This window comes from Hermetia illucens, chromosome 1 (genome assembly GCF_905115235.1).
Source record: "Hermetia illucens chromosome 1, iHerIll2.2.curated.20191125, whole genome shotgun sequence".
Lineage (NCBI taxonomy): Eukaryota > Metazoa > Arthropoda > Insecta > Diptera > Stratiomyidae > Hermetia > Hermetia illucens.
The window spans coordinates 137043185-137056792 of record NC_051849.1 but is presented as its reverse complement, the minus strand read 5'-3'; the positions used below and the strand labels follow the sequence as shown (position 1 = coordinate 137056792).

Genomic DNA, 13608 nt, shown 5'->3' with positions numbered 1-13608 from the left:
ACACTGTTTACTTGCAGGCAGGTTCAAATATTTTCTTAAAATCCCCTAGCAGTTCCTATTTCATTAATTATCAAAGTGTGAAAAGCTTACTCGATCCAACATTCACGATTTTAAACCGATTTCTAGGCATTCTGGTTTACTCCACAGACCTCCTTCGTCAATAAAATGATAATCTTTTTTCGATAAGAAAAAAAGAAACCAATTCGAAAAAAGTCAATGAGCACTTATTGCCAAATGACAATATTTCCTAGCATCGAAAGTAAACAAAACATTCCTTCAGCCTTCAAGAAAAAGTCCTTAAATATTCTCAATTGCGTTGTAAATCATTCCTACGCAAGATAACGAAGGAAAAGCCCTATTAAACTCATTACCAAGAAAATATCGATTTTGCTTGAAGGTTTTATGCTGGAAAGCCATAACCATTAGACTAATGGTGCTTTGATTCCCCGTCTACATTGGATAATTCGAACAATCAATGCTCAGACATTCAGAGGGATGCCACCCGTCAACGGCGATTTCTCAAGACGTAATGACTAACATTATTCGCCGTTAGCCTAGATTCTTCGCGGCTCCAATTCTGCATTGTAACAACTGTAACTTTAATGGAAAGAAAAGCCTTTATCTAGCACGCAAAACAGCTTCAACAGAAGGCTGTGAAAAAACATCTTGAAGGCTATGTCTTCGGAAAACATTTATGTACTTACTTGAGCGATATCTTTTCGAGTACAGCAAAAATTCACGAAGTTAACATTAACAAAGTCAGATCCATGACAAACTGTAATAGTTTTCTCTTCGAGGGTGTCCTGCGAGCCCATTGTTACTATTTGACGCAACTTGGAGTCCTGAAAATAAAGTAGAGCTTTGTATATATGATTATAGACTTTCTATTCGCTATATTAAAATTGAATGGACAATTAAAACATATTAATGTCCTGCCAACACATCCGCCTATACGCGGAATAATCATCCTATTATAGGAACACAACATAATCGCATCTATTTCTACCATATCGAATTCCAGAAGGAAATTGGCATTCCCAAGCGCCGGAGACTATGCCGAGACTAGGCTTTTTCGAATATGTACATATCAAGGAAGTTAAATTTATTTCCCGATTTATGGGAAACAAAACAGCTTTATTGACAAGAGTGTTTAGGATAATTCTTTCTAAAGCTAGGATATAGAGGCAAATGATTTGAATAAACGACAACCGGGGAAACTAAAATCTTCTGCATTCACTTCACGATATGGTCCCAACGAAGACTTCCTGGATGGGAAGCGCAGTTTTATGACATTGATGGCATGAATTGAGGGGCAAGAACAAATTGCTCGTTTTCTCTTTGAAACAAGCACATAAATTTTATGGTGGAAAATAAATGCCAAATTTTATACATGGAGATGTAATCGATTTTCAAGCTGCCATTATTGGCAGCCAATATGGTTGAGGTGCTGGAAACAGGAATATGATCAGAACGCGTGTCAGTTTAGTTAAACATCAAATCGAAAAGTAATTGCGGAATACACGCAGGTTTTTGTTTATGATTGCCTTGGGAATTTCATGGGCACTTCTCATCACGATATTCAAAGCACAGTGAAAGGATCGACCTTCCAAAAACCACTCAAATTCAAAATTAATTTATTCAATAAGCAGTGAACAAGCCCAGTTTTCTGTTTTCGAATTTTCGGAAAAATTTTCAATAAAAAACCTTTTTCAATTCATCCTGACAAGTGATAAGCGCATTTATATTTCACTGAGACTCCTGTTTTTCATTTTCTTTGTGCCGCTACAGCCAAGCCGAGCATCTAACCTCCCCTGCCGATGGTGACTCAATGCCTTCAATAATAGGGCAACGACCGTAACGCATTATTCGTGGGAAATATAACTATTAAGGCATAAAATTGAAAGCGTGTAGGACTCAAAGGCATTTCTAAGCAATAACTCTCATTATTTAAGAAAAGAATACAGAGTAAGGAATTCGAGATAGTCTCGTTCTTACTTCTGCGTTCGTTTGCAATTTAAGGGGGTCATCCCGTGTAAAGGCCGTTTTTTTTGGCTTTCTTTAGAAATTTTTTGTGAAGAACTGGATAAAGATACAAATACGAATTTTTTACCATAGATTTATTAATATCTTGAGCGTAAATAGTAATTTTTCCAGCCTCATCACATATGATAGTTCGTAATTGAAGTACAGAGCAATTTATACACGCATCTCCAAAAAAAGGTGTTTTTCTGCTGCTGCCACGCTAGATGGATAGATTTTGGGCTATGGTGGCAACCGATTTTCAATATGCGGTTTCGAGAAAAACGCATTTAAAAAGTAGAATGTGATTTTTAGCCATAAAACCTTAACTGACTATTAATCTGCTATACCTAATCCATAAACCTTCGGTTTCTTCAAGAAACACACGTACAGCCTTGGCGTCAATTCTTGTCCTTTTAGCGATGTCATTCGAACGTCATTCGGACCGATAACTACGAGCTTCATTACGGCGATCAACATAAATCTAGCATGTGACTTATCACGTGTTCCACACTATAATTTCCAAAAAACTCTGAACATCAAAAATCACTTAAGGGACCACCCCGTGTGTCGGATCCACGGAATCGAACTTTTTTTTGGCATCAATTGTATCTAGATATAGTGTAGAATATATGGGTAATATATGGGTAATATTCTACACTATATCTAGATACAATTGATGCCAAAAAAAGTTCCATTCCGCGGATCTGTCACACGGGGTGGCCCCCTAAGGCGAAATAAGCAAGGTAGAGCAGCTTTTATTTAGCTTGGTGCTCCGAGGCTTGTGACTCAATCCGATCATCATGTTTGTAACGACATTGTATGCATTTTCTTGGTCGGCCTGTCGCGGGATCTGTCACCAAAAGAGATCAGGTAGGATTTAACTTGGTGCTCCGCGAATAAATCAAAAATTAGGAAAAGTATCCCAACAACAACGTATGTATTGCTTTAGATCGAGTGGTTATATTGCGCTTTGTAACTAAGCGAGCAGCTCGTTGAAGGAGTCAGGTTTTGATATCATTGACAAGCTGACTGAGGAAATAAACAGTTTTTTTCTCAGTTGTGCGGATTGAGTAGACAGTTATGGGACATCAAAGCGAACGGTGGAAAATGGAAAGAATTTTCGTGAAGTGTTTGTTGCATCAAGTGGATGCAACACTGATCCCCAAATATGATTCTTTTAATGAAGATATTCGCCTAGTGCATTCACTTCAAGGTGAGGTTTAGAACGAAACACATTCGTGAGCATCCACAACAACAAGAGAAACAGATTTTTTTCGCTAATTGATTTCGGCTGCTCAAAGTGATGTATGTGGGCAACTGCATCCGCCAAGGACATTGCTAACATTTACTTAAGCAACTGACTCACTTCTCAAAAAAGATACTCCTACACACAACATTTCCGCAAGAATATTCTGTGAGATGCTATATAGTCACTGTAATTTGACTTTTGTTTAGTCGCTTGAGGCTTCGTTGTGGACAGCCTTCCTAATCTCAAACGAACTAGATGATATTCACGACATCAACACGGGTTATTTCGGTGTGTTATTAGCAGAAAGAAGTAGAAGTCGGAAAAGCCTAGAGAGGAATGCTGTGGCGCCTGGACCTCATGGAAACAATGAATGCATGAAATAATACATCGTGTCATCATTGGTACGTCAGGATCCTCCAGTCCTGAGGAATATTAGTATATTATTTACCTTATATATGAGTAAATATTCCGTTCAGGCATGTGCAGTATAGAAAGCCATTCATGAATGTAGATTATAAAATTTTAAAATACATTTCAAGCACTAATTAGAAATTAAAGTTCTTTGGGGAAGAGCCAAACCAAGAAAACCATCTAGTTGGGAAGCTGTCGAGAAGGGTCCACAATAGACTTTAAACCATAAAAGGAAACGGGACTGGCTTACCCGAGCTTCGGTTTGCGATTCACCGTGCTGTACTTTTGGCAAGAGGCGAGTACTGATAAGTGTGCTGCCACAATGATGATAAACGTGAAAAATACATTCAGCTCTACATGCTGGCGATTGGTTGATCAAAAATTACCCTCCGGAAAGGACTTTCTGATACGGAACGAACGATACACCCACAAAGTACATCGTCATGCCGAAAGTAACACAAGGTTTGATATTAGATGAGGTCAATAATGCTGTATGTATCGTATGATCAGAGGTGTTGACAAGCTCGCAGAGCGGCTTTATGACTCTGGGGAACTGTAGCGCCTTGAATAAAACATACAACGAGTTAGCATTGGTCGCAGTAGGCATGATTCCAATCAATTTACTTATATCTGTTGTATTGAAGGACGCGAATATAAACAACAAAAGCACACAGTCATTCGACAAGGATAACGCCACGTTATTACACACAGATTAAGCGATGTTTCAGAGGAAAAGACGACCAACATAAATAGTTTCTCACAGAACAAGAACGCTGTTAAAATCAGTATCTGCACTGTTCCGGATTGGATGATTCTCCCGACTCTCTGAATCATCTTGCTAGATGTGGTAATAATAATAATAATATTCAAGGGATGTCGCACTGCGTCCTAAAAGAACTATTGTGCTCCTTTGTTGTTTATAGTATACCTATAAACTATAGTACGTCGTTTAAAGCTATAACCGACAGAAATTTGTTATGTTCCCTACTTCCAAGGGTTTCAATCTGGCATCTGGTATTAAGTATTCTTCCACGTGCCTGAACCTACTTTGCACAAGTGCAGGACACTGCCCCAGAACATCTGTGCAGGTTTCATCACTCTCCTCACAGAAGCTACAGACCGTGTCCCTAGATATCCTCAACTTCCTCAGGTGATAGTTTAGCCTGCAGTGACCAGTGAGTATTCCCACTATGATTCGGAGGCTCTTCTTGGTTAGGTTTAAACAATCTTTCGAGCGCTTAGGTTTGTATCCCCACATAAGCACCCTGGACTGTTCCATTGCTGGTAAATTCGCCCAGTAAAATTCACTCAGCCGTTCCTCTCCATTTTTCAATATCGCAACCATGAACCCATTTCCGAGTCCATAGAATAGCTCTGGTCCATATAGTGGCGTCGCTGCACCTTTTCTGGCCAGCTCGTTCGCTGCATCATTGCTTTCTAATTCAATATAACCTGGAACCCAGAGTATCCAAACCTTATTGAACGAGCGTGTTCAGTCTGTTAAGGCATGCCATACCAGTTTTGAATTTACCTGATAGGACTTAAATGCCTCAATAGACACTTGATTTTCGGTTACAATAGCAATCTTCTACCCCTTATAGTTTCTTTCGAGGCTCATCTGTCTATGACATATATTTCCATCTGAAATATACTGGTATGCTTACTTATTAGCATTGCATTTTCCTAGGACCAATGACCCCAACGCTTGCTCCCTCTATCCTTAGGGATCCGTCAGTATACCAAATGATCAGTTGCTGGTTTAAACCGTATGTCAATGTCATGCTCTCCAAGTTTGCCCTATTGCTAGATGTAGTACACCGCAGGATCCAAAAAACATGCAATTTGTTTGCTCCAGATTCAAAACTGAGAGAAGAACGCTGAAATATGTATTAAAGGCGAAAGACCAAGATAAAAGAAAACTCGGTTCCAGTTACTGCTGGAACACTATAAATACTGCATCAGCTAAGCAAGTGCAAGGAAACCTCAGAGAGCCCGAATCATGGGCACCTAATAGAGAACCAATCCAATGAAGGAATGCTAAAATGATCATCCCCTCGAGTAAAATCAGAGAAGAAGAATAGACATAGAACACACATTCAAGTTCTTCGAACAACAGAGACATATCATTCTAAGAGTTTTGCGCCTTTATATCAAAAAAGTTCTCCTAGTTTCTAGGCTGAGCAAGCTAAGAAGATACCACATACCCTTTTGCGTTCGGCATCATTTTCGCCTAAGACACATTGTTGCTGGACGTATTATTTGAAATTTTGTGATGATGATTTTTATTCACTACTGTGGTTCCTTGAAGGTCGGATATATTGGTGTATATGATGTTCCACAATAGTGGGCGCAGTGCAAAGCCGAAGCAACAAGATAACTGAGAAGTCCAGCCGGAATTTGATGCATTCCCTACATACACGTATTTTCAGCTAAACCATTAACCAATCCACCGATTCAATAGTTGGGTCGCTTCACGAAAATCAGGCTGCTTCTAGGTCTTTAAGGGGACTTTTCACAGTCAGCATTTTTTTTGTACAAACATTTTTTTAATAAGGTCGAATAGTCTCAAAAACCATGCCTCACAATTTCGAGTCGAAACTCGCAATAAATTTCTTCTCTGAATTCTTTTGTCAAGGCAAGTCAGAAAATTTCATATAAGTCACTACTAATAAGAAGACGCAAAACAGCACATTTGTCATGTGAATTGCATTTGTGACACCAGGTTTTTTCGGGTACTTTATGAGATCGCCCATTTGCTTGATCCCTTCTTTTTTTTATTCTCTAGACTTGACTTTAAAAAAAACTACAGCTAAACTTAACAAGTTTTTATATTCCGAATGATCGTAATAAATCTTCTGAAACTTTGAGCGCGTTTATTTCGAAAACTCGTTTTTCAAAACTTCTCATTTTCCCTAGCAACTACTTGATCGATTTCAGTAAGTTTCTTATCCAAATAGTCACAACGTTCGTCATTATGGCCCGAACTAGAATTACCGAGATTCATTCACATGAACTGCCTTTTTTCGTTATTTTAGGTAAAAGTATTTTGAACGCTGCCAACATTCTAGTTTTCAATCGATCCCCTTCGGAGCATAAGTACAGGTGTTCTAAACAAAACTGTATCCAAACATTCCTTTTCGAGTCCACGGTTTAGTCAAAAACCTAGGTTGGATCAAGTCTCAACAAGTCGAAAAACCGGAAGCTAGACGCTTCAGGTATGAAAGGTTTTGTATATTTCTTTTATAAAGATACTTGAGTACGCATTTGCCCCATTAGCATGTAACACGTAAAATATGCATATATTATGTGAAAATGTCCACTTTCAAGTGATATTGACATTCAGTCTTGAATTTGCCGAAAAGCGACAGTTTTGACCTAGTATAACTTTGTTAGTAATAGTGTGATTTTCACCAAATTTGGCAGGAATATGCTCTATAGTGTAGCCTACATTGTTACAATTTTGTGATTCTAGGGTGAACTTAAGGGGGATTTTCCTGGCAATTACTAAAAATTATAGTAATGTACCATTATTAACTTTATTTGAACAGCTATCGATATGGAGGATATTTCGGAGCCTAGGCACTATATAGTGGCAGCCCGCTGATTTTTTTCAGATTTTTCGGTTGGGTAGTTTCTGAGAATGGGTTCGTTAAAAAAATGATCACTTTCAACCCCCCCCGCACTCCCTATCTTTTCAACAAATGTCAAAACTAAGACCGGCTTCAAAAAGTACTGATCGAGACCTTTAATTTGATACCCCACATGACTATATTTGGTGAAAAAAAAAATTTACACCCCCCTTTTGCATGTATGGGGACCCCCCTTAAATTCGATGTAAAAGTATGTAACTCACTACATGCGTGAGCGTTCACAGTTCCCATCTTTCTACGAAATTTGATGCCAATCGCTACAACGGTCTCCGAGAAAAATGCGTGTGACGGACAGACAGACAGACGGTAAACCGATTTTAATCAAAATCAAATACAACCCGGTGTACAACAACAACATAAATCGGATACATATTTTTATTTCATCATTTATCTTCAAAATAAAAAAAAAACAAATCAATATGTTATTTCATTTCTGAGAAATCACAACTTCAAAAATACTCTATTAATTACGCTCTGAGTGTGAAAAGTGTCTTTAACCATCCAAAACAGTCATTACCCACTTTTCCCATATAGCTTAAAAATGTATCGGACAATGCGAGGATGACCTCTAAACAAAACGCTTTCAATAGTCTCTCTTATCCCGCTAAACAGCTAACTTGGGTTTGTTGCTAAGTCTTACTTACCGCTTTCTGGGCAATTGTTCGTCTCAATCATGATCTGAGCGAGGGATAGGCAATTCACCATTGGACCCAAGTTTAGGTTTTCTGTTGGGGAATGTGCATCGTCTTAACATTGAGTCTCATATTGCCCGTAGAAAACTCACTCCTTTCGGGGGCCTGCATTGGAGCTTGACAACCTACCCCCTTTTGGGAATAAAATTACCTGGTAGTCGTTGTGGGGGACAATCCTTGTTAAAGTGCCAGACCATGTTATCAGTTCCACAAGCGAACCAAACCCTCCTTTTTGGTACATATTTATATCGCTTTCGCTGAATAGTACCATACAAAAATTATACTTGGAGCGTCGTATAAGCTACACAGAAATCGAATTAATTTTTTTCTCTTCTGATTATCATCGATCTCAGTCCTGGATTTTGGTGATAGCAGTAATGTGGCTATTATATAAAACCATCATGGATTTGAAGTAGTGTCGCACTCCTCGATAATATTTCTTTTATCCCCAAAACTTCTCCAACAGGTCTATGCTTTCACGAAATATTCATTCATGATCGAAATCGTATAGAAAAGATCCACATCTAGAGTGAATAGTTCCCTTCCATATGGTCAAAATTTCTATCTAGTTTTGGTAAAGTATCTATGCCGGGTCCCGGAGAAAATTTCGGGCCAGGAGAGAATCACCCCCTTTCCTTCTCCCTCTCATCAGGGCTGCATACATTATCGACATTTTTCCCTGATTTTTCAGTTCAATAAATTCTCAGGCTGGAGAATCAAAAGAATTCATGATCAGTAGTTCTTTTATGAGCTATAATATTTAATTTATATGTCCGCAGAATGCTTCAGATTCATTATTATTTCACTTAATGCTGTCCAAGTGATAAGTCTACAGAAGCGAGACTACATAAAAAGGAAGACAAACATCCATGACGAACCGAGATTCGCACCCGGCCTAACAAAATCGAAAGAGCGTGAGCTCAATCAACTCTGCCATCGACAGTCAAATCGACAAATTTAAGGGGGTCATCCCGTGTGTCGGATCCCCGGAATCGAACTTTTTTTTGCATCAATTGTATCTAGATATAGTGTAGAATATATGGGCAAAGCGATTTTTTGATATTCGAAGTCATTCGGAAATCATAGTGTTAAACACATGATGCAAGATTTATGTTGATCGCCGTAATAAAGCTCGTGTTTATCGGTCTGAATGACGTTCGAATGACTTCGCTCAAAGGACAAGAATTGAAGCCAAGGCCATACATGTGTTTCTTCAAGAAATCTAGGGTTTATGGACTAGTTATAACCGATTAAATGCGTTTTTCTCGAAACCGCATGTTGAAAATCGGCTGCCACTATAGTCCAGAATCTATCCAACCAAATTCTTTGAAATTTTCACGACTTATTCAGAACATATTTCTACGATCCGCAAACTAGGATAATTGCGATACATTCAGTAGTTTTTTTTTATTCATTGAAGAAGCCGTAAGAAACCGCCAAAATTCAAAAAAAAAGTTCAACACCGCACCAAAAATTTAATTTTTAATATTTTTTAATAATCCTAGTTGGCGGACTGTAGTTAAGTGTGTACGTTCAAATGCCGTTTACTTTTTTCTCTAAAATCATCGCAGCGCCCTCTAGCGTAGCAGCAGAAAAACACCTTTTTTGGGGATGGGCGTATAAATTGCTCTGTATTTCAATAACGAACTATGTGATCGGGCTGGACAAATTACTATTCACGTTCAAGATATTGATAAATCTATGGTGAAAAATTCGTATTTGCATCTTTCTCCAGTTCTTCACAAAAAATTTCTAAAAAAAGCCAAAAAAAACGCCTTCGTACGGGATGAGCCCCATAAAAACAAAAACTAATAATTCAGACCACACAGATTCAGTTCTGGCGGTACACCGCACACAGTTGAACAGTAAATCGATTCTAATTATTGGCGTAGCTTAGTTCCACTCAGGATTTTCATCCTCAACTCATTGAGACAAACGAAAAAAATCGTTTATCGTGATTCTTTCTCCTTTTTTGCAGACGCATTGCAGCCGTCTTTTAAGGAAATGCCCTTATTTCTGTCTGGTTAGAACCCTCCTCAGAATCTGGAAAAAAGAATCCCGAAACTGACCATTTTAAATTTCAACCTAGATAAGAAAACAAAATTAACAACATGAAGCTGCGATGTAACGTTAAAATTTAAATCAACACAAACCCTCTTCATAATGTCACTTGTCTACAACCTCATTCTTAGCTCGCAGAAATAGGAAACGACTTGGAAAGTCTAATGATAAATTATTGAACCTTCCTTGTTCCTTCTTCATTGTTATCGCAATAACCCAAGCAAGAAGTATTTTCTTCCCTATATTCTCGCTCTCCGCAACTATCGCCACGAAACTAATGGACGATATTCCAAGGAGGATAATCCTGTGATTGCAATATCAACGTCTGGTATTATCAGTCCCCCCGGCTCTCAGCGTAGATGAGCGATTAGCATTTCAACCTACTTCTCAGCGCGAAATGCAAAGCAGAAAGTGCAGTAATGAACGGAGGAGAAATGCAATCGCAACAAATCTCTCCTCAGATGCAATTACCACGGGTCGCAAATTGCATATTTATCTCGGTCATATTTTCGAATTACAAGACAGAAATTATGTCAACACACAATTTATTATTATTCATGTTCCGCCTTAGAAAGAGGGTGCACCAACAACACGCTGTAATTTATTGTGTAATTTAAATATTAACTGAATTCAATGAGCAAATTTCTCGTGCCAATTGGATGAAAACAATGGCGATATGACCTACACAATTACGTTGATGTGTAAACTTCTCATACTGGTATGGCCGTCGCAGTCAGGCCTCCTTAGCCGATTTCATTGAATATACACACATGCACATATCAAATCGTGCATGTCGTGTAAGTCGTTCAAGTTTGATACGTAAATCACGTCGCAAAATGATTAATCCATTCACACAACTCGAACAAGCCTCTTGGGCCCATTAAAGTCATTTAAGCCGTTTTGTGCTAGTTGCTCTTGGTCTCGATTCCGAATTCCGTCACAGAGCTCCCCGCCCAGGTATACCAGCTAGTGTGGTTGGAAAACTGCTGCCGTGAATCATTTATGAGTCTAAAAGTGTGCCCTGGAGTAATGACCATGTCTGCCGCACGAACATTTTCTTCAACAGAAGAATGATTGGAGAGGGAAAGTGATTTTTCCGAGGCTTAAAAATTCAAATTCGGAACGCATAGTTCGCACATAGCTCTTGCCAAAGTTTATCAGGTGCTGATACCTTCATCCATAACGATGCGTGTAAACATATTGCTCCATTACGACGACAAAGAGTTATGTGGGAAAACCGGAAACTAAACCCTTCAGGTGTAAAAGGTTTTATGTTTCCCTATGTGAGGAATAATGAGTACATGCCACTTCCGTGTGCACGCAGTTAACAACTCAATTGCTCTCTACTGTTTACAAAGCTTTTACACAAATAATTTGATCTGGAAAACACTGTATTGATAGCAGTCAACCTTATACGCTTCACACTAGAAGTTCAATATTATTAACAAATGTGAAGAAGACAACCTACAACACATACAAACAAGTCGGAATACCGGAAGCTGGCGCTTCAGGTATAAAGGTTTTGTGCTCATCTTATGTCAGAAGGTTTCTACGCATATTTTTAATTAATTCATATTTTTTTTTCAAAATGCAAGAAATGCGTACATTTTACAGACGCAGATATTATTCTCACCCTAAACAAACAAACATTGCCTATTACCGAATGCTATGCTTATATATTGGGTTGGGGAAAAAGTAATGTCGTATTTGTGATCGAATTTTAACCCTTTATTTAACATACTGGTTTGTTCAAAAACTTGGTACCATTTAGAAGGTAACTCCATTATCCCCTCTCTTATAAACCCCCCCCCCCCCCCCCCCTCCTTATTTGCAAAAAACTCACACAACCAGTTTTCGCAAGCCTCTTTTGAGGCCAACTTAGTAACACCAAGAGCGTTTAGCATGGACCTCAAGAGATGGGTGCGATAGAACATCTCATCCGAGCTCCCGTAGCTTCTGGCGGGTCATCAAAGATGTGTGAGGCTGAGCGTTGTCCTGGTGGATCAGAACACCAATCCTGGCCGCTTCTCATCAATCACCTGCTTCAAACGGTCGAGTTGCTCAGAGTAGAGGACCGAATTGAGGGTCTGGCCACAGTTGAGCAGCTCATAGTGGATGACTCCCTTCCAATCCCACCAAACACACAGCAAAACCTTCCCGGCCGTCAATCCGGGCTGGGCGATGGTTTGGACCGGCTCGCCGCGCTTCGACCAAGATCTTTTTCGCTTGAGATTTTCGTACGTGATCCACTTTTCATCACCAGTCACCATCCGCTTCAAAAATGGATCGAATTCCTTCCGTTTCAGCAGTGCATCGCAGGCGTTGATTCGGTCCAAGAGATTTTTTGCGTCAACTCGTGTCGCACCCAAACATCCAGCTTTTTTTGGAATACAATCTTCTGCAAATGGTTCTAAACGATTTTATGGTCTATACTCAGGTCCTGGTCAATCGAGCGAGTACTCACATGCCGGTCTACTTGGATGATTTCGACGATTTTACCGGTTTCTACGACGATTGGCCTACCAGTACGGAGTGTATCTTCGACATTCACTGCTCCAGAACGAAATCGATCGAACCAACGCTGTGCTGTGCGAATTGTTACAGTATCGGGCCCATAAACTTCATAAATTTTTTCGGCGGCCTTCGTTACATTTTTACCTCTCAGGTAGTAAAAATCTAAAATATGACGAATTTCTTGCTTTTCTCCATCTTTGACGGGCTATATTGGAACGGGATATATGATATTTTGAAGCCTAGATTTCAGTTAGATACACTACTGTGATTTTTCCAGATTTTGCGGTTGAATAGGTTCTGAGAACGAGACCTGTTATACTTTTTGGGGATCATATTTTGAGCCATCACTCTCCTACTCTTCACCCGATATCAAATATGGGAGCAGTTTAGAAAAGTACTAATTGAGTCCTTTGATTTGATACCCCACATGGCCATATTCTGTGAAAAAAAATGTTGCACCTTCCACTCCCATGTATGGGGAGCCCCCCCTCCCCCCTTAAATTTAACACAAAATGGCGTCACTTGCACAACAGACCACACTCGCCGTTTCCGAATAAATCCGGTGTGACAGACAGACGGACAGACAGACATCGAATCGATTCTAATAAGGTTTTGTTTCACACAAAACCTTAAAAACGACTGCGGAGAAGTGAGATTTTAATAATTCACTGGAATGTCAGTTATTCTCGTTAATTATGACATCAGCATCTTATTTACATGGCTTAGGATGCAATAAATTCGAACGAAATTGATAAGTTTGAACTGCTATAACTTCGACACTAATAGCCGGATTTCCATGAAACTTGGCATGAGTAAGTGCGATAATGTCTTCTATACGCAAAATTTAGTACTTCTAGGATGAAATTAAGGAAGGTTCTTCAGTCAATTTCCAAAAGTTGGTAATATATTAACAGTAAGTTTATTTGAGCAGATATCGGAGTGCGACATATTTTGAGGCCTAGATTTTGTATGTCCTTAAAAAGGACTCTAATATTTCACGCCAATGTAA

General features: G+C 39.1%; 1 protein-coding gene across 1 annotated transcript in view; it reads right to left on the bottom strand.

The window, feature by feature from the left end:
- LOC119649803 (1-phosphatidylinositol 4,5-bisphosphate phosphodiesterase classes I and II) overlaps window positions 1-13608 on the bottom strand; it is a 281393-nt gene that overhangs the window by 87826 nt on the left and 179959 nt on the right. The window contains exon 4 of the mRNA XM_038052116.1: window positions 705-842. Within this exon, the coding sequence (XP_037908044.1) occupies window positions 705-842 (138 nt within the window). The remainder of the gene's footprint in view (window positions 1-704; window positions 843-13608) is intronic.